This window comes from Rhinolophus sinicus, linkage group LG03 (assembly GCF_036562045.2).
Source record: "Rhinolophus sinicus isolate RSC01 linkage group LG03, ASM3656204v1, whole genome shotgun sequence".
Classification (NCBI taxonomy): Eukaryota; Metazoa; Chordata; class Mammalia; order Chiroptera; family Rhinolophidae; genus Rhinolophus; species Rhinolophus sinicus.
This window is the reverse complement of record NC_133753.1, coordinates 101999220-102026021: the sequence shown is the minus strand read 5'-3', so window position 1 is coordinate 102026021 and position 26802 is coordinate 101999220. Positions and strand designations below refer to the sequence as shown.

Here is a 26802-nt window from a genome sequence, read left to right as displayed (position 1 = left end):
ACTCCACAATTTACAAAATGCCTTGACGCATATTGTTCAATTTAATCCCCACAATAAACCTACAAGGTAAGTATTATCTTCTACAATAAGGAAACAATGGCTTAAAAAGGTTAGACAACTTTCCTGAGGCCACATAGCCTACCCATGTGCCCAGCTATAAAACTCAAACCTCTTCTAGATCCAATGCCAGTGCTCTGCCCAGTACTCAGGGGCAACACAAGGTAGTGCTTAAAGATTGGGACCACTTTTAGCTGTGTGGCCTTGGGCAGGTTACTTAACCTCTCTGTGCCTCAATTTTTTCCTGGAAAACGTGGCCGATACCCACCTCGTAGGTCTTTGTGGAGATTAAAGAAGGTAATACAATAAAGTGCTTAGAATAGTGCCAGACACTAATTAGTTACAATTATCATTCTACCTTGGCTGATTCTCATGGTCTCTTACCTCATTAAAAGTTTTTTTCTAAGTTATTTTTATATAGCATAATATATTTGATAGGTAGTCATTAAACTAAGTAAGTGTTTGCAGATTGACTAATGCTAAGATTTTGGATTGTTCTCTTTTCTCTTCTACCTCCCTAATAATTTCAACAATAGCAAAACTCTCTTTTCCTGCTCCAGTCTGCTCTGCATTCCCACACCAACCCCCAAACACTAGGTCAAATTCAGCCAATTACAAGTGTTCTGCAGAAAAATCTAGACTCTCCTTGTTGGGTTATCCCTGGATCAGGAGGGGACTACCCATCATAGCTGGAAACTTTCACAAACTTAATTTCCACCACTATAATGGGTCAAATTTTATGTATACTTCTTTATTGCTCCAGTTTTTACTTATCTGAGACTCTAGAAGGAATGGGTTATCATAAAATACCACCTATTTATTTTCCTTTTCCATTAAAAAAAAAAAAAAGAAGAATATTCACACTGTTTCCTGGAGCAAGAAGCCACATGTCACCAGGCTGCTAGAGGAGGCAGTCACACCCAAGGCAGACGGAAAGCTTTCTTCTTTTCAGCAGTGTGGTCCACAAAGCCAGAGAATGAGCCTCAAACCCTGATTGGTGCAGGGAGGCAGAAGTGAATGGCCAACTTTCCCATCCTGCCTGGGGCAGGATGGCCCAGGGAGGGGACGCTCCCTACTTTACAGCACCCTTATACACCTTCAAGGGCCAGACGTGGCTGGAAAGAGGAAAGGATGAAGTCCCTGGGATGAAAAGCTTTATTCTTTTCAAGGTTCCATATATAGAACACTCAGTCAGGTCCTCACAATCTCTCCTATCTAAAAGTTTGGGGAGAAAAGCAGAACAGAGCAAGGGAACCAGCCTCTGGCAGTGGAGGCTCAGCTGAATCTTCAAAGGTTTCACTCTGAGAGCAAGAGTGAAGATCCAATCTGCCCATACAACTCTGGCACTGGGATTAAAAGCAGTGCTGCAGGCTTTGAAGTGGATTTTTGCATACAAACGACGTGATGAACACCATAAACATGTCAGCGTGATTCAGTCAAATCAATTCCCCAGGCATTAAAACTGAGGTAAAAATGGATTGGAGCTTTTTGTTGATGACACAGAGGAACTTTTGGCCCCCAGCCTTGGTCAGGCTGGACAAATAGGGCAGTCTGCCTATTAGCTGTCAGGCACACCTTGGTGGATGAAACCAAAACCCAAGTCAGGGCTCTGGGCGCCACCGGGCAGCTCATCCTACCCGCACTGGGCTATCGGGCCAAACGTCTCCATTCCTGCCCCTGGCCGCCTCCCTCCTCCAGCTCCCACTTTCCAAACTCGGCCACACTTCGCATTTCCCACATTCCTTCTCACCGCTCAGACCCCTATGGCCAGGCCTCCAAGAGCCGACAGCTGGGGGTGGTGTGAGCCAAGAAAGAGGCACCAGGAAGGGGGTGTTAGGGGTTGGGGGTATGTCAGTGCAACTGAGAAGCGATCGAAAGGGGAGGAAAGGACTCCTCACTCTTCATATCCCCAACCCCGCTCCCTACTTTCCGCCGCCACACTTGGGTCTCCCAGTGACTCCCAGTGCGCTCCCCCTGCCTAGGGGCACTCTTTCCATTCAGCCCCTTTTTGATTCTTCCCCATGTCACCGCCCCTGTGACCCCAGCGCTGCCCCGCCGGGACCGGCTCCTCTCCGCCGCGCCGCGCAGATCATGCCAGCTCCTCGGAGACAACCTGCCCTTTCCCCCAGGCCAGCTGGGATGCCCAGGTCTCCGACCTTCCCGGGTCGCCTAGACCTGCGCACCAGATACCCCTTTCTCCGGCCCCCTTGTCCCGTCATTCCCTGGGCCTGCAAGACCCCTATTCCCTTCAAAGCCCTTAGGGACACCGCATCTCCCGGGATGCCCCCGCCACACATACCCTGGGATCCCCTGGTCCCCACCTGAGTCCGCTCGAAGCTCTCTCGCTCCGCCGCCTCCATCCCCGCGCCGACCCCGCGCCGGCTTAGCACCTTAGGCAGGGGGTTGGGCACCTGCTTCATGGAGCTGGCCATTCGGTCCATGTCGCCGCACCAAGCTGAGTCTGGGGCCCTCGGCCGCCCTGGGATCCCCACGGCGCCGCCGGCCCCGCCCGACCCGCTGGGATCCGGCGCTAACGGGACATCTCCCGCCTCCCATTGGCTGGGAGCGCTGCTACTCTCCCGAGGCCCCGCCCCACCAGAGGCTTCCCCGCCCGCCCCCGCTCCTCCGGAGCCCCTCCGCGTGCCTCGCCGGGTCGGGCCCTCTGGACCGCTAGACGCGCCGTGACCGGCCCGGAGACCTGTCCGTCACTGGGTCCTACCGCCCCCGGCGGGGCGGGGCGGGCTTGGAGGCGGCCCTGACCTGCCCTTGTCCGCCCCTACCCCGTCGCCGGTGCACCTCCCCTCCCAGCTCCCGCCCCTGCCCCGCGAGCCTCTTTCCTTCAGCCTCTGGCACTGCGAGATCCCCGCGTGGTGGGCGGAGGTCACGCTGGACTGGAGTCCGGCCTACGGCTGGAGCTCTAGGCCCGCCCGGGATTACCCTGTTTACTCCTTTAGGGCCGGGGACCTGAGAGCTTGGGCCGGAGCCCCTGGAAGCGCTGCCCCCAGGCCGGGTAGGATGGGTCAGTGTCTGCCAGACCTGGCCGCCGTGGGTCGCGGCCCAGACCCAGTTCCCTCGGCTTCCTCCCTCATCCTGACGGTGCCCTGAATCCCTGCCAATCCCCTTTGTGATGATCGCACGTGGGCTGGGTCAGTGGGAACCTCCCGCACCTTTCAAAACTCTCCTCATCTGGACCGGCCACCCCTCCCATCCTGCCCAGACGTCAGCCAAGGTACCGACAGGCAGAGGGAAGTGTGATGCTTAACGAGAGATGCTAAAGAAAGTTAGAGAAGTTTTCGGTGAATTTTGGTGTTTAAAAAAACTCTGAGGGCCAGCCTGGTGCTCAGGCGGTTGGAGCTCTGTGCTCCTAACTCCAAAGGCTGCCAGTTTGATTCCCACATGTGCCAGTGGGCTCTCAACCACATGGTTACCGGTTGGAATCCTCGAGTCCCGCAAGGGATGGTGGACAGCACCCCCTGCAACTAAGATTGAACACAGCACCTTGAGCTGAGCTGCCGCTGAGCTCCCAGATGACTCAGTTGGTTGGAGTGCGTCCTCTCAACCACAAGGTTGCCTGTTGGACTCCCCGAAGGGATGGTGGGCAGCGCCCCCTGCAACTAGCAACTGGGCAACTGGACCTGGAGCTGAGCTGCGCCCTCCACAACTAAGACGGAAAGGACAACAACTTGACTTGGAAAAATGTCCTGGAAGTACACACCGGTCCCCAATAAAGTCCTGTTCCCCTTCCCCAATTAAAAAAAAAAAAATCTTAAAAAAAAAAGAACAAAAACTGAAACTCGAAGTAAAGAAAGGCATTAATTTTTTTTTAACTAACAGCTTTTGATAAAAATTCACACGTTCAATAGAGAAGTGGAAGATGGGTGGGCCTTTGCAGGCAGGAGGGAGCCACTGAAAGCACCTGCTCAGACCTGTGGTTTGCTGTGCTGGCATTGTGTGGACAGGTCTTGGTGTGAGAGGGAAGGGAGGGAACCGATGGGGACACTCGAGCAGTAGGTGAGAGACAATGAAGCCTGCAGGAGATTGGAGAGGAGAACGTTCTGTCCTGTGTGAGATTCGTGAATAGGCTTGGACAAAGGGGTGGGGGGAGGAGGCAGTAGTGGGCCAGAATTTCTATAGAGGAAGGATTTAAGGGTGGCTATGTGTTGAAGGGGAATTATTGCCTTGAGGCTACTTTGCATAGCAAGCACGTTGGTTTCACCTTTTCTTAAATTGTGTTTCCAGGCTTGGGAATGGCTCCCCTTGGATTCCTCTTGGAAGAGGTTCTCCCTGTCATCTAGTTTTTGAGGCTTTGTGTCTGCCCCAGTGGAGACGGCACTGAGTAGGGGAGCTTGGTGAGGATGCTGGTGGAGGAGGAGATGACGTCAATTGTAAACAGAGCCATGTCAACATAGATTGGCCAATGGGCAGATGACAGGTGGAAACAGAGGAGTCTACAGAGGCAGAATGGAAACAGAAGGAGCACCAAGGCCAAGAGGGGAGGAAACTGTGCCCTGTTGGGAGATAAAGACAATAGATGAGGGTCAAGTGTGGGGTGTTTGGGGCTATGAAGGTGTATCAGAGCTGTAGCAGGAAAGGGATTGCACCCTAGAAGGGCTAATTGAGAGTTGAAGAAGAAACATGTCCAAAGGTGTGACCTGGAATAAGGGGATCTGCTAGGGAGAATGAAACACCCAGGGATTAGGACAGTGGGAAGCTGTTATCATCCCTAGACCTGAAGGGACAAGACCAGCAACTGTACTGGAACCAGTTGGGAGCTCTAGTCACAGGAAAGGAGGCACCTGACAAGAGCGCTGGCCTAAGTTAAAAAGCAAATAACTGGGAGATCCCACTTTCTATCTCTCCCTTCCTCTGATTTTCTACTATTGCTTCCCACTGGCCAAACCCAGCTGGAAGCTGGAGGCATTGGTGATACCGCAATACTGCCCAGGACATGGAGCAGAGTGGGGAAGAGTGGAAGCTGGATCTGAAGGGGCTGGGACGTTCCCAGCACAGGAGGCTCCCAGGGATATACCTACAAGGAAAACAGACAAGGTTCATAAGAATATTACCCTCTGTGTGCCCATGCTTTGTCCTGCACCCACCTCATGCTCTGGATCCAGCTAGAGAGTGATTTATGACCCTTTGCCAAGAGTTCACGGCTTCAGTAAACAAGGGTCCTTAAAATAAGGATTAAGGGATCAGTCTAGTTCTTATTAGAATAAACCAGAATAGGAATCAGGGATTTGTGGTTTGGAGGCATACTGTGGAGAAAGACTCAAGCGAGCTCCCTTCCACTTGCTGCAAACCATCCCCCAGGATATAAACTATAAGACTCTGCTGGCTTCCATCCACTCTTACCGTCTCTCCCAGCAATGCTGAAACCACTTCTTATATACCTTCTAGGAATGCCAGTTTCTGGACATGTGTCCCTAATCTCTGGGAAACCCATAGGGAGATAAGAGTGATTATCTGCCTCTCCATAACTGGTGACATCTGTTCCCCCTGCCCCCACCTTGGTTTGGATCTGATTTAGTATCTGGTATGAGGCTATATAAGCTGACCACACTACTCGTACAGGTTCCTTGAGCCCAAGTACACATGTTTTAATAGTTTGAGATATAATTAATACACATTAAACTGTATATATTTAAAGTATACAATTTGACGAGTTTTTAAACATATATGCACAATGAAACCATCACCACAATCAAGATAACAAACATATTCATCACCCCCAAAGGTTTCCTCATGCCCTTTTATAATTCATTCTTATCTCCTCCCAAACCCCTGTGTCTAGGCATCTACTGATCTGCTTTCTGCCCCTATACATTAGTTGCATTTTCTAGAATTTTATGTAAATGGAATCATACAAGATATATTCTTTTTTGTTAGGCTTTTCCCACCAAGAATAGTTATTTTGAAATTTATGTATGTTGTTACATGTATCAATAGTTTATTCCTTTTAATTGCTGAGAAGTAGTCCAGTGTATGGATAGTCTACAATTCATTTATCCATTAACCTGCTAATGGATATTTGGATTCTTTCCAGGTTTTGACTATTATAAAAGAAAAGAAAAGCTGCTATGAACAATCACATACAAGTCTTCATATGAACACATTTTCATTTCTTTTGGGTAAATACCTAGGACTGAATGTCTGGGTTGTATGGTAGATGTATGTTTAACTTTTTAAGAAATTGCTAAATTGCTTTCCAAAATGGTTTTTACCTTTCCACCGTCAGTGCGAGAGAGTTCCAGTTGATCCACATACTTGCCAACACTTGATATGTTTAGTCTTTTTAATTGTAGCCATTCTAGTGAGTGTGTGGCGGTATGTCACTGGTATTTAAATTTGCATTTCCCCAGTAACTAATGATGTTGACTGTCTTTTCAGATGCTTACTTGGCATCTGTATATTCTCTTTGGTAAAGTGCTTACTTAAATCTTTTGCCCATTTAAAAAATTTATATTGAAATAATTATAGACTTATAGAAGAGTTGCAAAGTAGTACAGTTTTCACATACCCTTCACCTACCTTCTTACATAACCTAATGTTAATATCTGACATAACCATGGAGCTATTATTAACACTAGGAAATTAACATCGCTACAATACTATTAACTAAAGATTTTATTTGGATTTCACCATCTACTAATGTCCTTATTCTCCTCCAGGATCCAATCTAAAACTGTACATTGTCTTTAGTTGTCATAGTTTCTTAGTCTCTTCCAATCTGTGACAGCTCTTCAGTTTTTCCTTGTTTTTGATGTTGACATTTTTGAATAGTACTGATCAGATATTTTGTAGGCTGTCCTTCAATTTAAACTTGCCTGATATTTTCTCATAATTAGATTAATGTTATGAATTTCTGGTAAAAATACCCCAGAGATGATGTGCCGTTCTTTGAACATCCTGTCGGGGGTACAGACAGTCCATATGTCTTACTACTATGATGTTAAGTTCAATCACTTGGTTAAGGTAGTGTCTATTATTCTTCCCCACTCACTGTAAAGTTACCATTTTCCCCTTTTGACTAATAAAAATTTGTGGGAGATACTTTGAGGCCATGCAAATATCCTGTTTCTCCTTCATTTTTTGGCCCATCTTTTGATTGGGTTGTCTTCTTATTGAACTCCTAAGTGAGTTTAGCAAGGCTGCAGGGATCAGAGATCTCAACTGTATTTCTTTCCCCCCCCCACTTCCTCTCACCCCCCAACTCCAAGTGGAGCCGTTGTTCTCAGTCTGGTTGTGGAGGATGCAGCTCACTGGCCCATGTTGGTGTTATGAGCATTGCGCTCTACCCAGCTGAGCTAGTTGGTCGCTGGCTGCTGGCTGGCAGCTCACAGCATCTCTCGCCAGCTGCCGGCTGCTCACAGCAGCACACGGTAGCTCATGGCAGATGCTTCTGGCAGCCCAACTGCAGGTCGAGCCGTTGTTCTCAATCTAGCTGTAAAGAGTGCAGCTCACTGGCCCATGTGGGAATCGAACCGGTGACCTTGGTGTTAGAAGCACAGCGCTCCAAACCCCTTAGCCACCTGGCCGCCCTTCAATTGTATTTCTATACACCAGCAATTAATAATCAGAAATTCAAATGTAAAAACAATACCATATACAATAGTATCAAAATTATGAAGTACTTAGGGGTAAATTTGACAAAAGATATGAAAGACATGTACAGCACAAACTATAAAACACTGCTAAAAGATAGTGAGGGAGACTTAAGTAATGGGGAGAGACACAATGCTCACAGATCTGAGACTCAATTTTTTTAAGATGTCAGTTCTTCCCAAATTGACCTATAGACTTAATGCAGTTCTGATCAAATTCCTAGCAATCTATTTTACAAAAACTGTTAAGATGCTTCTAAAACTTGTAGAGAAAGATAAAAGACCTAGAATATTCAAAACAACTTTGAAAAGATATTTCCAAAATATTCATCCAACAAAGGACTTGTATCTAGAAAATGCCAAGTACACATTTTCAAAGTTTACTTGGTTTGAGTTTTAAATTGTCCACACAGATCAGGATGGCCCAGGCATAAGAGCACAGTAGACGGGACCATATAAGGGATTTACAGTGACAGGGATCTCAATCTGAGCCTTTATTCCACCACATGTTAGTTGTGGGTTCTTGGACAAGTTACTTAACGCTCTGAGTCTGTTACCCAACTGCAAAGCAGGAAGAGCAATAATACAAACTTTCATTCATTCAGCAGACATTTGTTGAGTTCCTACTCTGGAGGAGGCACAGGACTAAAAAGATGGTAAGTTTACTGTTTGGTGATAGACACACATATAAAAAAAAGTACATCCTATACGAGGAAGCAAGTACTAGAATAGAGGTGTGAGAGTAGCATGTTCCTCCAGATATTTGGGGAGTTAAACAAGAATAGGATCTTCTTTAAGCAAAATTATCTCTCTATGTGTGTGTATGGGTGTGCATAAAAACATAAGGATCGAATATATGGTGATGGAAGAACTGACTCTGGGTGATGAACATACAATGGGATTTATAGATGATGTAATACAGAATTGTACACCTGAAATCTATGTAATTTTACTAACAATTGTCACCCCAATAAATTTAATTTAAAAAAAAACAAAACATAAGGAAAAAAGGGTAGAGTTAGATCTATATTTACTGATTGTAGGCATGTCCACGATACATTGTCAAGTGGGAAAGAAGCAAGATGCAGAGTAGTGTGTCTAGAATGATTCTACTTTGGTAAAAACAAGCAAACAAAATTCCCATATAGCTGTGTATGTGCTTGTGATGTAAGAGCATACTATCCAGGGTGCTAATACTTGTTACACGGTGAGATAGGGTTTTATATACAGATTGTTGCTTTTATGTATCTTTTAATTTAAAAAATAAAATTAAGAAAATTTAAACATAATAGTTGATAAACACAGAAACAACAAAAACACACCCCAAGAAATGCTTTTTATGTTGGTTAAAACAGACTCTCCACTTAGTGCTAGCTGGTGCACTGTCAGAGGTCCAAGACTGAAAGCTTCCCTTTGGTTATATAGAGTGACTTATACTTTACCTAAAGTCTTTGCCAGATCTTGAAATGTTCATGCCAGTGTTCAAAGCATTAATTGTGCATGTATAGGGGGGTCAGGGAAGATTGGGGAGGTGGGTGGTGACCGGTAAGTGGGCAGCAGAGACCTGCCAGGAGTGTTCAGAGGTGCCCCACACCTGATTGGGGCAGGTAAGCTGGAATTGATATGGGAGAGCCCCCTCACTATAGAAATTTTAAGTCTCCTTTTCCTTAATTTCTTAGCTCCTTAGCCCTTGTCTTTGATTATTCTTCTAATCAGTTTCTGAATCCTAGACTAAAGATTGCTCCTAGCCTGAATCACAGAATGTGTCTTGCCCTTGTGTAATGCAGAGTCTCAGGTCCCGCTCTCGGCGGGTGGACACAGAATGTGGTGAGGCCAAAAAGGAACAACAACTGAGCCACAGACAGGGGAGTCATACCACTATAGTCTCGATGGCGGCTGGGCGAGACACAAAAGCAAACATCCACCAGTACCCCAACAAGGGGTCTTCCTGCACCCCAGTCTCGCTGGCAGCTGGGCGAGACACAGGAAGTAGGATCCACACGATCCGCAATGTAATCCTCTTGCTAAGCACACTTGCTGGCTGCAATCCACTTGCTAACCGCAATCCGCTGTCTGCTTCTCCGCCAACCAGCCAACCCCATCATAGTCATGGCAGTTATATTAGTGTCTAATGGCCAGCTGGTTACAGCTGATGGTCATCTAATAACGGAGCCAGCACCTTTCCACGTGAGGCCGAGAGCCTGGAAACTGCTCTCTGGGACTCTGTCCCCACACCCTGCTTCAGATAACTGCTTAAAAGCCTGTGACTTCCCAACATCCCCCAAGCCATTTCGGACCCCCCAGGCCAGTATACTTGTTGATTGTAATCATTGGAGCCTAATGTTCTCTCAAACCCATTCTGGGCCCGGCTCCTGGACAATTAACACCTGAATGACTGGTTGAATGGCCACAGGCTCTACAGAGCTAACGGATTTATTAATTAAAATCTATTTTTCCTCATTCAGGGGCCTTGGGGATGCAGAGGATACCCCAGCAAGATTACCAGTCCCAACCAAAGAAGCCAGCACAATCTTCCAGGTGGATCTCGAGACCCCTTCCTCTCATCTAAGGTCAGATAAGGTGAGAGTTCCATGAATCCCCCAATAGGTAGAGACAGCTCTACGCCCCTGCCCAGCAGGAAGCAGATACAGAAGAACAGACCTCCTGTCCCTCAACTTCCCATAGAGATTTCATGGGGATCACGTCTCTCAAGGGGAAAACAAGGCTGGCAGTTAGAGATAGACATCGGGTTTCTGCATTACCTCCCAAAAGACCTCCCCTCTTTGTCCAAAACTTCCCCTTTTCATTGCAATTATCTACCCCTACGAGGAACAAATGGGTACAAAATACCCAGCTAGATTAAACCGGCCACTCACACCGGCACAGTAAAGGCCACATCAACCTTCATTTCACCTGGGCCTCATTATACCATCATTATAAAATCATACATATGCCTGGAAGTTCATTATAACAGACTGAATTCTGGGAAAGAACATGCACAGTCTAAAATGATGAGGTAATAGCCTCTTGTCAATCACAGGTGTCAATGAAGTGGTCCCACACCCGCAAAAGAACAGCCCATTCTGGAGAAAAAAAAGATAAAAACTCCAAGTCCTTGCCAGTCAGCCCTTTTTTGAGCCTCTTCTTTTGCTCAGCCCACTCCAAATTCTTTGGAGTGTATTATCCCTTTTAATAATGGCCCTTGAGCCACAGCTTTCTGCTAGGGCCCACTTCTATTTCCTTAGAGTGTACTATCTCTTCTAATGAACTGCTTTTTCACCACTGTATCTTGGTATCTTGTTCAATTCTTTGCTCGAGACACCAAGAACCTAGACACCGCGCTGAGAAGAGCCCACCTTCCGGTAAGAGAATGGGGCACCTATCCTGGTTGAATTGGGATCTAAGGCAAAACCTGAAAGTGGAGTCAGAGGCTATATCAAGTCAGAAGCCAGGGAGACAGGAGCTAAGCCATTATGGGAATCCAAGCCAAAGCCAGACAGGCAGCCTGTAGCCAGTGGGCAGACAGCACAGAATTGACCCTGGTGATGGACCAGGTCAAGTGTCTGCAGGGAAAGCTGATCTCGTCCTGCACTAGTTAAATAATGCCATCGACCAGGATGAGGAATCCTTTGAGGGAAAGATAACAAGTTCATCTGTGGACACACCAAGGTTCAAATGCCACACAGAGCTGTCCATCACGCTATTGGAACGTCAGAAGGACTATCAGGGCTGTAGCTGTAAGGTGAGTACGACCCTCACAGAGATGAGGGGACGGCTGTGGGCCTCGATGTGGGAAGAAGGGGGATCCAGACAGAAACTTGGAGCAGCCACACACTGGGAGAAAATATTTGTAAACATTTATTCAATAAAGGACCTGTATCTAGAATATGCCAAGTGTACATTTTTAAAGCTGACCGGTTTTGAATTATTCACACAGGTCAGGACAAATAAGGAACAAGAGCACAGTGTAGGGGCCAAGTCAGGGATTTGAAGTGACAGGGATCTGTGTCTGACCTCCAGCTCTATTGTGTTTAGTTATCATGTGGACAAGTGATAAGAAGCAAACACACAAAAAGATGGATACAGAAAAGAAGCTGAATGAGACTGAGGAAACGAAATAGAGACTGAAAATGAAGACTTAGAAGTAGAAGGGATGCCAGCAGATTTCAGTGTCTTCAGAGCCCAGGAAGGAGAGCATTGCAAGAAAAAAGGGAGTCGATATAAGTGTCAAAGGCCACTGAGGAGAGGACCCAGAAAGTGGCCTCTGGGAGAGCAGTTTAAGTAAATGAATGGATGCTGCAAAGTTCCAGGGTCTCCAAGGTTTGGTAATTCACTAGTGGGACTCACAGAACTCTCTCACTGAAAGCTGTTATACTCATGATTACATTTTATTAGAGCAAAAGGGTATAGATTAAAATCTGCCAAGGAAAGAGATGCATGGGGCCGAGTCCAAGAGGGTTCCATACTTGGAGCTTTCAGTTGTCCCCTCCCAGTGAAGTTGTGGACACTTACTAGCTTCTCCCATCGATAACGTGTGACAACATGCTTGGAGTATTGCCAACCCAGGAAGCTCATCCAAGCCTTGTGTGCAGCATTTTATTGGGGCTCCATCGCAGACATGGTGGTCATCTGTGTGGTTGACTTTTAGTCTCCAGCTCCTCCAAAGGTTAGGCAATACTGTATGACCCAAAGCCCACAGGTAAACAAAGACACTTTTATCAGGACATTGCAAGGACTTTGAGCTCACCGCCCCAGAGCTGAAGGCAAAGCCAGCCCTCTCTTTGCGTGAGGACAGCTCTTTACTACACAGATGCTAAAATGCAGTGAGTTGAGACATGAATTAAGTATGAGCAGGGGAAGTAGTCACTACAGCACAGTGGCACTACTCCAACACATGTGTCAGGGAAAAGGAAGGTAAAAGGCTCTGTGGAGAAATGCGGAGGGGCAGAGAAATAGAAAGATGAGGTGGGGTGGAGGAATGAGAGTTGCAGAGAACAGAGTGGAGTCCAGTGCTATGAGAAAGAAGACAAGGTGGGAAAATGTTAGGTTGTGTCCAGAGAGGAATGCGTTTGGGAGAGGAATTCTGCAGCGCAGCTGAGGCTCCCCGTCTAGCAGTGCGATTCCGAAACGGACCCGGTGTCACTTCCTGAAAAGGAGGAGGCAAGGGCCATCCAAACTGGATGTGAGATCGCCCAGAGCAAAATTAGAAGCAATGTTCCCTGAAGGGAGAAATTTGTGAATACAGGTGTGGCAGTGTAATATTTTGAGATATGTCACTGAGGTCCCCCCTCCCTACCCCCAGCCCCAATTCCTTTTCCCTTTGACATTTCCCAGTGTCTTTTACTGCCTCAGAGGAAGAGAGATAAAGCAGAAAAGCAGAAAGAAATGCTTTGTGGTTACAGAAGCCTAGGGTTTGAGTTTCAAAAGCCTGGGAGGTACAATTATGCGGTAAACAATAGATTGAAAAGATTAGAGGAAGGGTCAGGCAACTCCATGCCCAGACCAGGGAAAGTTCTCTGACCAAGGGTTTGGGGAGAGACAGGAGTGCAGAGCGCTTAGACACCAGTCTGGTTCTTCCAAATGGGCTCTTTATCCTGGCTCCTTGGGCTGAGTTTGGGTAGTGAAAGGTCTGGAGAATCCAGGGCAGAGGGAATCTACATTCTCCTTTTCCTAGTGGGTCCCAGTGCAGCAATAAGGTCCCGGAGACCCATTACGCTGGCAGGGAGAGGCCTGAGAGAGCCCCCAAAGGTGGACATGGCAGTGTCCTGTAGGAACCAGGCTCTGAGGGCATGGAGGACACAAGGAGGTCTTGGGGGTGTCAGTGTGGATGGATGATGACAACCAAGGGCCTGGTGCCCCACCCCCACATTCCTTAGCACCCTAAGAGCCCCCTGGAGAGAGGCACCATGAGACCCTGAAGTACTGGCTAGGAGCTCTGCCTTCTGGAAGACCAGGAGCTCAAAGGAGAGTTCCAGTTCAGTTATAGAAAAACAAAGGTACATTTCTTTCTTTTTTTGAATTACAGTTGACATTCAATAGAATTTTATATTCAGGTATACAGCACAGTGGGTTAGACATTTGTATAATCCACTAAGTGATTGCCTTGATTAGTCTAATAGCAACCTGGCACTATACATAGTTATTACCATATTATTGACTATATATATTCCCTATGCTGTACTTTACATCTCTGTGACTATCCTGTAACTACCGATTTGTATTTCTTAATCCCTTCACCTTTCTCACCCAGCCCCCAAACCCCCTCCCATCTTAACCCCTAGTTCCTCACAATGTGATTATATTTGGAGATGGGGTCTTTAAAGAGGTAATTAAGTTTAAATAAGGTCAGTAGGGTGGGCCCTAATCCAATATGACAGCTGTTTTTATAAGAAGAGAGATTAGGACAGATACACACAGAAGGAAGACCATGTGAAGACACAGGGATAAGATGGCCATCTACCAACCATGGACAAAGGCCTCAGAAAGAACCAACCCTGCTGACACCTTGATCTTGGACTTCTAGCCTCCAAAACTATGAGAAAACAAATTTATGTTATTTAAGTCACTTTGTTCTGGCAGGCAAGCAGACTAATCCACCCCCATCTACCATGTTTCCCTGAAAATAAGACCTAGCCAGACCATCAGTTCTAATGCATCTTTTGGAGCAAAAATTAATATAAGACCTGGTCTTATATTATATTATGTTAGATAAGACCTGGTCTTCTATTATAGGTCTTAATTTTTGCTCCAAAAGACGCATTAGAGCTGATTTTCTGGCTAGGTCTTATTTTTGGGGAAACATGGTACAACCTTAACCCTCTCCCTCTAATGCAGAATTTCACCTCCTCTTGCAGGGATTTACACACTTGTACAAATGTGTTCAGTTGAGAAACACAGGAGAGCAGACTTTTGCTTGTGTTTTCATCTTGACACTTTTCCTGTGGCTTCGATCCCATCTATAATTCATTCAACGAATGTCTTTGGCTGATTTTGTACCAGGCATGAGGGCTACATGTGGGGACGGAGTCCCGGAGAGCGGTTTCCAGGCTCTCCGCCTTGCGTGGAGAGGTATTGGCTCGGTTATTAGATGGCCATCAGCTGTAATCAGATGGTCATCTGCTGTGGCTGGGTGGCCATCCCCTGTTGCCGGTTTTCGGCCACTAGTGTAGCTGCCATGGCTAAGCTCGCAAGCATGGCGTGCAGCCAGCAAGTGGGGTTGGTTGGTTGGCAGAGAAGCAGAGAGTGGATTGCGGATTGTGTGGCTCCTGCTTCCTGTGTCTCCAACCCAGCCGCCAGTGAGAATACAGTGGTGTGACTCCCCTACCCATGGCTCTGTGGGTGTTCCTTTTTGGCCTCACCTTATCTTGCGTTCTTGTGCGGGGAGCGGGAGCTGAGTCCCCACATGACACTACACAAGCAAAGGGACAGACATGGTCCTGGCCTGCATGACAATTGCAGTCTGGTGGCAAAACATTGTTAGCCTGGCAAGTAATATAGGGTCATAGACACACAAATGCCACAAATTCAAAACCAATACGAATCACGTGATGAAACAGAATAGTGTAGAGCAAAGAGCATGAACTTCGGAATTACATACCTGTGGGTTATCTTCCTTGTTGACCTGCTTTCTTTCGGTTCAATAGTTAGTGACCAATTACCATCCAGGTCCAGATAGCACGCATGAAGCCCACAGAAGATACCATCCTCGCCCTTACATATAGTCAGAAACTGTACTTAGGATCTGGTATGTAATTTACAATTGTGTCAGTTTCCATTAACCGAAAAACACTGGCTGAGTGCCTGCTATATGCAGATCTACAGTGCATAAATATAGATGGAAAAAGGTAGTGCATCACAGGACCTTGGTAGCAAGCAAAAAAAAAAAAAAGAAGAAGAAGAAGAAAAGAGAAAGAAAAAGGAAGGAAGGAAGGAAAAGAAAGGAAAGAGAGAGGAGGAAGGAAGAAGGAAGGAAATAAATAAGTAAATAAATAAATTCTGGCTAATTCAAACACAAGGGAATCTGGCAGGACTAGTTAACATAATTTGGAAAGGCCAGTACAAAATGAAAACGCAGGGTCCCTCATTCAAAAACCACTAAGAATTTCAAGACAAAAACAGTAGTGTGGGACCTTTCCAAGTGCCAAACCTTGTGCGATGGCACACACAGGTCCTGGTCCCGTGGAGCAAAGCCAGCTCTGCTGTGACAGCAGGGCACGCGGGGAGAATAAGGCTTGTCAACAGGGGAACCATACAGCTCCAAAGGACTCATGTAGTGATTTCAAAACAGGCTCACGAAATCTGTAATTCTCCTCCCTTCAACGGGTGAAACCTAATTCTCTTGTTACAGGAGTCTCGGTTCTTCTTGCCGATGCAGTGAAGAGTCAAAGGCGAGCAAGCTGATAAATATGCAAGCAGGTTTATTAGTGATACGTTCTCAGGGAAGAGAAGGGGCCTGGTGAGGTGGGGGAGAGGGAGAGAGAGGGAGAGACAAGCCTAGGTCCCTGATATTAGTGATATGTTCTCAGGGAAGAGAAGGGATGGTGGGGGAGAGGAGAGAGAGGGAGAGACAAGCCTAGGTCCCTGATATTAGTGATATGTTCTCAGGGAAGAGAAGGGATGGTGGGGGAGAGGAGAAGAGAGGAAGAGGGAGGGAAGGAAGGAGAGAGAGAGAGAGAGAGAGAGAGAGAGAGAGAGAGAGAGAGAGAGAGAGAGAGAGAAAGGGGAAGAGAGAGGGGGGAGAGAAGGGGGAGAGAGAGAGAGGACAAGAGAGCTGGAGGGCCAGAGAGAGAGAGAGCCCTTGTCTCCAGGACTTATAGTCTGCTGGGTGGGGTGAAGGAGTTCCATATTGATTTGGCAGGAAAGGCAGTGCCTGCTCTTCCACTGCAGGGCTGGACCTCCTAGGATGGGTGGAGGTCTGTTGACTCAGATCCTTATCTTGCTCCGGACCCGCTCCTCATCTGTTGTTGTAAAAACAGATATGTGGCTGGAAGCAGTTAATCTAAGCTAGTTATGAGCTTTTCCTGTAGGTACTAAGGACCCCTCCCACCCTCCTCCTTCTGCTACATTTTCTAATTTCTACCTAATACTTCTTCTTTTGAATGAGGGCTGGACCTAGGGACTCACTTTTAATGATTAGACTAAAGCAGAGTGATGGTGTGTGACTTCAGAGACTATGTGACAAAAGGCCATGTCATGAGGACACTCAAGCAGCCTACGGAGAGGCCCACATGGCAAGGGACTAAGAACTCCAGCCAACAGCCACCTATGTGAATACGTCAACTCGGAAGCAGACCCTGCAGACATGTTCAAGCCGTCAGATGACTGCAGCTCCTGCTGGCACGCTGAGTGAAACCACATGAAAATCCCTAAGCTGGAAATACCTAACTAAGCTATTGTCAAACTCCTGACTGTGAGGTAACAGATATTTATTGCAGTAACAGTAGATAACTAATACAGTGCAGAAGCTGGAGCCACACGAAAGCTCTTATAGCAGAAACTACCTGACGGGTCGATCCAGGCCTTCTTCAGCCTTCATGCGCTTGCTCGAGATTCGAATTCTTGGGAGAGAGTATCTGAACTTTGGTCAGATGAGCAGGACAGTGAGAGGAAGCACGGCATCCCTTCGGCAGGTTTCTGTCTTAATGGGCAGGCACATGGGTTTACTTTCTCTCCAAAGCTGTTCCTGTTGGGAGAGGGATGCTGTTGAGAAGAGAAAAGGGTCCAAGTACAACAGACGTCTGCTATTTCTACGTAGGGAGCTCAGAGGCTTAAAACACGAACGAGGAACTCCCCAAAAAGCAGCCAGTGAGTGTCAGATGAGAGTTACTTGCTTTCATGATGCCTGTTGGGTGGGAGATTCTGCTTTCTCTTAAAGGACTTTCAGGTAACAGTGAGAGACAAGAAAGGGCATATTGGGTCTGGAAAATTCCCAGCGTCCAGTGCCCCAGGCAGCTGGCCATTTCTCCCTCTGACAGTGAGGCCATGCAACTGGAAAAAGCACAGACTTTGGAATCAGCCAACCTGGGGCCAAGTGCCAGACCCACTTTCTATGTACTAATCGCTTAACCTCTTTGACCCCCAACTTCCTTATCTGTAAAGTGGGGATTTAACTAACTCCTACCTCAGTAAACTTTTGGATCCAAGGAAATAATGCTGCACTTATCTTTGTTCTTTTCCCTTTTTAAAATTTTTAATCAAAGTTGTATAGAGTTTTAAAATATCAAACATTTCTCTAAGGCTAATAACCAAACAAAGCAGTTTCCTCCTTCTCCTTCTCCTCTCCTCTTGTCCCCACTCCCCTCCTAGCCTCTCTGACTCTCACTTCCCAGAGGCAGCATTTTCAATTCAGTGTCCTCTGGAAGCCCCAGGTAGTCTACAAACATTTTGTTTGAATTTCATTTAAATGATATATTTTTAACCTGTGAAAAGCAATGGCCAAAAGCAACACCTCCCCCAAATGTATTACATACCACATTTTGACATCTGTGAGATCGTTGATTGATGTGGTACTCATTTAACTTATAAATTTCACTTATACATTTGAAAATGTAACATAAATCTCGGTTTTACTTGGTTTTTATATTGAGGTTCCATATAAGATTTTTGAAAAAAGTTTCCCTGGATTAAAAAAAAAGATTTGAACACCACTGTGACAATGGTTTTCAAAATGCTTCACATGCAATTAGATGCTAAGGAGAACGTTCTTGACCTTCAGAGAGCAGGGAGCAGCATCCCGCAGGGCAGCCAGATGCTCTCCTGACAGAAAAGGCACACATCTCTGTCACCATCCCCAGAGACTCAGACCCCGTGTAGCCAGGAGCCCTGCTGCTAGAAGTTGAAATCAAGATGTATCTGTGAAATCCTGGGATAGAACATCCCCCATCTCCACGCTTCCGGCCCTCCCATTCCAGGCCCCTAACTCTCCCTTAACAGAGGTCAAGAGGAATCTGATCTTCTCAGAGTCCATTGTGGCTTCCCTGGGGCTCAACTCCCTTGAGGGCCAGGAGGGAGTCTTGCTCACTAGGAGTAAATGGCAACCTTGATCTGCCTTGACCAAGAGGGGCCCAAAGACAGCCCTGCCCAGGAGGAGTAAATCCGCCCTCCCCTGTCAGGACCCACACAGGGAAACCAAACCACACCTCCCACCGCTGGCCACCTACCCCACACTGGTCTTGCCCCACTATCTGCTTGGCTACACCAGGACTCATCACACTGGTCCCTGTTATGGGAGGAGCCCCAAGAAGCCCAGACCCCAGGTCACACCTCTCCTCCCTGCTGTAATCCCCACACAGCTCTGCCCGTACCCATCTTGTCCCCATGTCCTACTCCTTCCCAATTCTAGAACCTTCTCTACTGTACGCTCTGGAACATATGTCCAACATCAGCAAAACTGCTCAGACCCTCAGCCTTCCCTCAGCCTTCTGTCACCTTCTTGCTAATGGAACCTGGCTCTCCATTCAGGGTTGTGGCTTTACAGTTCTCTCAGGGGGGGCTGCCTCTTTCTCCCATGCCCTGTCACCTGGAGACGGGACAGGCGTCTTGAGCTCCTCGGGGCTGCTCCCACACCGCCTCCCCTGCCTCCTTCCTTCAAACCTTCAGCCTCTGCTCTTGGCATCAGCTATGCGGCCAGCACCCCTCATCGTCTACGCCACTTGCTGACCGCCCCCCTCACTTCATGACAGTATTGAGCGTGCCTTTTATTTTCTGATGCTTTGCCATCTTGGGACCTTGCTGACCTTGGATGGATGGTCCCTCTCTGGGATAGCTAATTCCTAGAGATAGTGAACAACTCACCTGTGAGCATGCCTTTCACATTCAAAGCAATCCCAGAGTCCGTACCCCAGCCCCTCCATTATGGGCTCTCACACACAGGGCCACTGTCCACCTGCCCTAATCACCCCATAGCCAGGTACCAGACAACGAGGGACAGCCACCCCACGGCCCATTTCCCACTGAAATTACTCGCACTAGCCAGTCCTAAACCCACCTGCCCTACCTTGCCTGTTCCTTCCTACGGAAACCACAATAGCGGCTCTTGCCCACGTTCTCCCCTCCTCCCTCGGCCTCCTGACAGCCCGGTGCTCCCTCGTGTGGCCCTGTGTGCTGTGGCATGCCCCTTTCTCTTGGGATCCGTGAGTAACAAACTACCTTGTGAATGGCAATTGTCTCCTGATCTGTTAGCCTTGCCATACCTGAGTAATAATAAAGCCTACATTTAAAAACGTGATGATTTTAGCTTCCTGGCTCACTGCCTGTCTTGCCAGCATTATTCCTGTTTTGATTCCTGGTGATTTCCACGTGCACATAGATGATCCTCCCACCCCCTGGCCTCTCAGTTCCTTGTTCTCCATCCTATCTCAGTCACTTACGCCCAAGTTCATGCCCTTGACCTCATAGACACCAATAGCTCACTTTTGTGCTTCTTTCTCACTGGCCACCACCTCCTGTCTTTCCATGTTCCTCTTCTAGTACCCTGACTCCAGTTTGCTGGGGCCTGCAACCCTTTGAGTCTACTGTCATTTCATTGTCCCCCCACCCACAGCCACCACACGCTTCTCTTCATGAAAGCCAAAGTCCTGACAAGAAGCCACAAGGCTGACACTCTTCGATTCCATGATCTCTCTGATGTCCCTGCGTTGACTCCTCGTTACACTGTCTCCTCTAACCAAGCAAGGCGCACTTCTACCTCAGGCCCTTTGCACGGCTAGTGCTGCTGCTTGGAACACTTCCTGCCCATAACTGCAGGCTCGCGTCCTCACCTCCTTCAAGGCTTTGCTCAGATGTCAACTTCTAAATGTAGCTTTTCCTGACCAGCCCTCCACCACTCCCTGAGCCCCTTACCTCCTTCAATTTCTTTCACAGCTCTTACCTTCTAACATATTATCCAGTTTATTTATTTGTTACGATTATTGCTTATCGTTCATCTCCCCCACTAAAATGTGATCTCTGTGAGATTTTTCTTATTCACTGCTCTCTCCTTGGCATCTAGAAGTGATTTGCATGTAACGCTTGCTCAATAGATATTTATTTAATGAATGAACAAAATATTAGCACCCAAGAGGACCCTGAGATCACGTTGTCCAACGTTCTCATTGTAACAATAATAAACACAATGAGAAGCAGCAGCAGCAACTGACATCTGTTCCTCATTTAGTATATATCAGGCACTGTGCTCTGAGTTCTCTGTTATCTCATTTAGCCCTCAGAGCAACCCCGTGAGCTCAGTATCACTACAATCTCCCTTTACTCATAAGGAAACTGGGGTTAATGGAGGGTTCAAGTCCAGGAACTTATCTCAGATCCCTAGCCTGATAAGTGGTGGCACTAGGATCCAAGCCCAGGCAGCTGCGTCCAAGCCCCGCTCTCAGGCACCTGCTATGCTGCCTGTGACATGCAGACGGTCTGTGTGTGAGGAAATGGCTTCACACGGGGGAGGAATTATTGCGAAGGACACTGGGGCCCAGGAAACTGCTTGGTGAAGAGATGTCCTTAATCGACTACCTTGAATTTGCTGAGGTTGCTGGTTGGGAGGAGGAGGACGGGTGGAGGCAGCAAGCCAGCTGCTCCCAGACAGGCAGCGGGGCAGCTCAGCGAGCTGGCCCCTGGTGCCTCCTCGCCTGCTCTAATGCACTCGGTGGATGCCTGACTGCCCCAGGAGAGCCTTAATGGACCCATGGAGTCAGCTTCAGCTAAAACAGTGGATGAATAATGGAGGAGGCAAGGTCATTGGCAACGAGAGCAGGGAGGTGGAGGAAAAGAAAGAGTGACTGGCTTCTGAGGACCCAACCCCTTTGGCAATCCTTGCCTCCTACTTCACTGTTTTAGAGTCCCGGTGTCTACTTAGCCCCAAATATAGCTGGGTTCCTTACCTGCCAGGAATCCTCCTCAGCTTCCATCCACCTCAGAGTATATTGGAATTTGGGCGTGGGGGCTAAAGAGGATTCACTGAAGGGTAGGAGCAAGTTTATTTAGAAAAAGCTTCGGCCGGCCGGATGGCTCAGTTGGTTAGAGTGCGAGCTCTGAACAAAGGGTTGCCGGATCGATCCCCACATGGGCCAGTGAGCTGCGCCCTCCACAACTAGATTGAAGGACAACGACTTGGAGCTGATGGGCCCTGGAGAAACACACTGTTCCCCAATATTCCCCAATAAAAATTTTTTTTTAAAAAAAGCTTCCCAGTGATTCTAAGATGCCCCTCCGCCCCTTGTGTCCATGGACAGCCACTGCTGTGGAGTTCTGTTCTTTTTTTAAATTCCATCCATCCTCCAATACATTGGTATTAAGAGTTTACTATGCATCAGATGTTGGCCCAGGCGCCATATCAAAGAGGTATTAAATTATTCATAGGGTAACATAATAGAAACAGAATTTTAGAATAAAATCAAAGCACATGAGCCCTGGAAAGGGCCCTGGTGGGAAGAGCAGCTTCTGGATTTGAGTCCTGGGTGACTCAAGGGTTCACCTCTCCCCACTCCTCCTGTCCTGTCTGCTTGGGGCTCTGGGAAATGCTCGCATGGACTGTATAGCATCTCCCTGCCTTAAAAAAAAAAACACTAATTTTTTTTTTTAAGATTTTATTGGGGAAGGAAAACAGGACTTTATTGGGGAACAGTGTGTTCTTCCAGGGCTTTTTTTCCAAGTCAAGTTGTTGTCCTTTCAATCTCGGTTGCGGAGGGTGCTGTTCAGCTTCAAGTTGTTGTTCTTTCATTCTTAGTTGTGGAGGGCGCAGCTCAGCTCCAGGTCCAGTTGCCATTGCTAGTTGCAGGGGGCACAGCCCACCATCCCTTGTGGGAGTCGAGGAATTGAACTGGCAACCTTGTGGTTGAGAGCCCACGCTCCAACCAACAACTGAGCCATCCGGGAGGCAGCTCAGCTCAAGGTGCCGTGTTCAATCTTAGTTGCAGGGGGCAGAGCCCACCATCCCTTGCAGGACTCGAGGAATTGAACTGGCAACCTTGTGGTTGAGAGCCCACTGGCCCATGTGGGAATCGAACCGGCAGCCTTCGGAGTTAGGAGCATGGAGCTCTAACCGCCTGAGCCACCGGGCCGGCCCACTAATTTTTTATTGTGGTAAAATACACATAACATAAAACTTACCGTTTTTTAGTGTACAATTCAGCCGCATAACGTTGAGAAAGATGAACTGGAACTTGAAGCAAATATAATCATCAGGGAGGGTCGAAGGGAGGAGTGAGGGCTCCTGGAAGTTCTTGCGCTCTAATCTCGAGAACCCAACACGAGGAAATCTCTGTTTACAATAAAGCTCTGTGGTTCTAACTTCCCCTTCCCTTAACTTCCCCTTCCCTTCTATAAATACCCCTCCATCTTGGCACCCAGGCCAGGGTGTGCTTGTGGCTTGCCACGTCTGCACGCACTGGGTTACAACCCTTTCTTTTTCCCAAATAAATCCTTCTTGGTGACAAAACACCTAGTCTATATTACTTTTCAGTCAACAAAGTACATTCCCAATGTTGGACACCCACCACCACTATCCATTTCCAGAACTTTTCCATCAAACCAAACAGAAAACTCTGTACCCATTAAACAATACCTCCCTGCATACTAACCTCCTACCACCTCTATTCTACTTTCTTTCTCTATGAATTTGCCTAGTCTAGGTGCCTCTTATAAGTGGAATATTTGGCATTTTTTTTGTCTGGCTTCTTTCACTTAGCATAATATTCTCAGGGTTTACCATGTTGTAGCATATATCAGCATGTATCCTTTTGAAGGCTGAATAATATTCCATTGTACAGATAGACAACATTTTGGTTGTCCATTCACTGGTTGATGGATATTTGGGTTGTTTCTACCTTCTGGCTATTGTGACTAGTGCGGCTATATATCCCTACTTTTGATCGTGTGCCCCATCCTGTTCTCCACACAAATGTCAAACATGATTTCCTAAAACCCAGATATGATCATTTACTTTTCCTGCTTAAGCTCTATAGAGGGTTTCCTATTGCTCACACAGCTGAATCCAGGCATACTGGTCGTGGTGTATGAGGGTTTCACAGTTCCAGCCCTCACTTTCAGCTCCCCTCCGGCCTCTCCTCTGCTGTGCTCCTTCCGGTCCTACAAATGCACTCACCTTTCCACTCCTGGTGCTTCTGCACATGCTCTTGCCTCTGTGTGAAACGCCCTTTTATGCTTGCAGAAGCGCTGCTCATTTGTCAGAAATTAGCTTAAACACCCAGGCTTCTTGGACCCTGAAAGTGAATGAGCCCTACCTACCCTCTGCCTTCAAGGTGGAATGGAAGGGGTTGGGATTCCCACCTCTGCCACTCATTAGCTGGGTGATTTTCGGCAAGTTGCTTCTCAGAATCTCTTTCCTCATCTCTAAAGTGCATAATTGGAAGACACTTTTCAGAAAAAGGCAAAATCATGACTCTCATGCAGGTATAAAAGTAAAAACACATGTTAAAGATTTTATTTTACTCATAATGAAGGAACTGGGCAGATGTTACAACTAGTCCAAAAGAGAATCTAAAAAACAGACACTTTTATAGATCAGGAATATTAAAATGAATATGCAAATAGAGGCAAATTTGTTTTTCCACAGAGAAGGGAGAGCACTTGAACCGCTATCGATGGAAGAAAATCCACGTCTATCAGTTACCCACATCTTACAGGTTTGTAAAGGAGTTCCCATAGATGCAGGATCTGCTGAAGTGGAACGGCTTGCTATAGATAACACTTAGCTTTTTCTACGTGACTTGAGTCCCCACTAATTATTGTTTTTCCATTCTTTGTGGTCACAGTGAAGATTGAACTTCCAGGCCCCTTGGTGGTTGACTGAAGCTTTGTAGCTAGATCTGTACAATGAATTATGAGTGGAATTGACAGGTATCCCTGTGGGCCTCAACATTTAGCTGCTGGTTCAGAGTTCTTTTGACCTCTGTTGGCCTGGATCCCTGAGTGACTATGTGAGCAAAGCTTCCTGCCCACCGTGTTGGACTTGTAGTATAAGTGGGACATAAACTGAGATTTGGGCTTATTCATTCTGCAGCATAACTTAATTTATCCTGACTGATCTCAAAGGAAGTTGTGACAAAAGCTCTTTATGCAGGAAGGACCTAACATATCGAAGTCATTCAATCACTGTTCTTTCCTTCCCCAATTTTCTACCTCATTGTATCAGAACATAAAACTACGTCTATATTTATTGCTAGAGTGTGACTACCACTAGAGGGGCCATGATTTTGGTTGGTCTTTGTATTCTCAAATAGCATCTGACCACCCAGTCGTTTGCAATAATGTTTACTGAATGAACAAATAAAGTATTTATTGAATTTGAGTTCTGCCACTTGAGCTACTTATAAATTTTTGGAGCCTTAAATTTTTTATCTCTAAATTGGAGGGGGGAAAAGCACTAATGGAGTTGTAAATAATGAAAATAAATAAATAAATAAATAAATAAATAAATAAAGGGGATGTGAGAGCGCTTTATCACTTTTTAAATTACGTAAAAGTCAGTGGGATCATTATAAGTTAAAGAAACCAAGGCCTCCAAAGTTGGAGTGACTGAGCTAAAACCAGGACAAAAAAAATTGGGATTTTGAGACTTAAAGGTCCAGAGTTGAAGGAGCCCTGAGAGGCCCTTCCAGAAGTTTCCTTGGGGGACATCAACCACCTGGATATTCACGGCTCCTTTTTTGACCAAATGGAGCTGGAGAATAAGTGACTTACTGCTGATGTCAGAGACTCAGCAGGGAGGGGTACGTGTCTCCTGAGAGTCCCATCTGCCTGGGGCGAGTCTGAGCGGTTCTGGAGAGCCAGCAACTGTGAGACAGTGCAAGTACACCAGCCCCTGGCAGTCACTTTGGGAGAATATGCTATCCAAGTAGCCCAGGATTTCCCTCAAGGGACCAAGCAATTTGTTTGTTTCCTAATTAGTAAAGAGTAAAGGAGGATTTTTCTGATGTTCTTGTCTGAGGGCTGAGATTTTCAATTTTGTAGCTGCCTTGTGAGGTCATATTGTTGTAAACAGCATGAGGAAGTGGACAAAACCACAGGATGTGGATCAAGAGAAACTGATGATAGCCCATGTTCCACCACTCACAACAGTGTGACCTCACTTCGTGTCTCCACCTGTTTCTGAAACAGCACACAAGTCACATGGACCAGCTTAACGCTGGTTCAGCTCTTTTAAAGCAGATCGGTGATTAATACAGTCCTTGAGTTATGTTACAGAGACAGTGCAGCACATGTGCCCCCCACCCCCACCCCCTGTCCAACAGCTGCACCCAGAACCGAAGTCTAGCCCTCCCCATGGAACCAAAGGATCCGGACATGACCAGAACTTGAACACCAGAGCCTTTCAGAAGTGAAGGGTTCTGTTGCCTAGGAAGATCCGGAGCTGAAACCCCCTTACCATAAATGGTCACGTTCCAAGCTCCTCCAATTAAAATGTGCCGGACAGCGAGCCCTTCTGTTACGGATACCAGGATGGGAAAGAACCCAAGCAGTGCTCAGAGAGTTAGGAGAGTCAGCTTTATTTCGCCAGCAGGCTCACTGGGATCTTTCCCCAAAGACTGAGCCCCTAGCAAGGTTTTGAGCAGGTTTTTATGGGTTGGGGACTTCCTTGAGTCGGGGAAGGGGTAGGTGTCGTCTGGTGATTGGCTCGGGGTGTGGCTTGGAGGGGGGTATGTGGAAGTGGGCTGGGGCTTAGGCTGGGGACTTCTCTGTCTGCTCTGGCCACCATTTTAGGTCAGTTCCACGTGGCAGGGAACCATCTTAGGTCACTTTATCCATCATTTCCGCATACCTGTTCCCCTGATGCCTTAAAACCTTCCAATTGTAAGCCACTGAGGAGTTTGGGTTTTGAGCAATAGCTTTTCATTCCCCTTGTGTGGTGTTAGCAATAAAGCCACTCTAATTTCTCCACTGCAGTTGTCGGTGTTCACTGTTTGGCTCTGCTGTGCGCTGAGAGGGATGAACTCTTTTTCTGTTCCGTTACATTTCCTAGAAAATGTGAATCATTCTGTCTTCCTCACCTCACAGGATTGAGAAACACTCTAGATGCATTTTCCAGTGATAAGGCAATACAGTCATGTGCTGCTTACCCAGAGGGAGACATTCTGAGAAATATGTCGTTAGGCGACTTCGTCATTGTGTGACTATTATAGAGGCACTTACACAA

At 46.9% G+C, this 26802-nt stretch overlaps 1 protein-coding gene and 1 long non-coding RNA gene across 6 annotated transcripts in view; both read right to left on the bottom strand.

The window, feature by feature from the left end:
* HIP1 (huntingtin interacting protein 1) overlaps window positions 1-2583 on the bottom strand; it is a 142968-nt gene extending 140385 nt beyond the window's left edge. For 3 of the 4 annotated variants that reach the window (XM_074328414.1, XM_019754952.2, XM_019754953.2), the window contains exon 1: window positions 2379-2582. In XM_074328414.1, coding sequence (XP_074184515.1) covers window positions 2379-2498 — 120 coding nt within the window. In that variant the 5' untranslated portion in view covers window positions 2499-2582. Of the gene's footprint in view, window positions 1-2378 lie in introns of all 4 variants that reach the window. The other variant, XM_074328415.1, reaches the window with a different exon arrangement.
* A 13688-nt stretch (window positions 2584-16271) lies between these two features.
* Window positions 16272-26182, bottom strand: LOC109459983 (uncharacterized). Of its 2 annotated transcripts, XR_012494915.1 has the most exons (5): window positions 26035-26182; window positions 23895-23999; window positions 22758-22877; window positions 17162-17343; window positions 16276-16618 (listed from the first exon to the last, which is right to left on the bottom strand). It is a non-coding gene; the product is annotated as an uncharacterized LOC109459983 (long non-coding RNA). The 2 variants fall into 2 exon arrangements; XR_012494914.1 differs by having other exon boundaries at window positions 16272-16618; window positions 22758-23999.
* Between the last annotated feature and the right edge of the window lie 620 nt (window positions 26183-26802).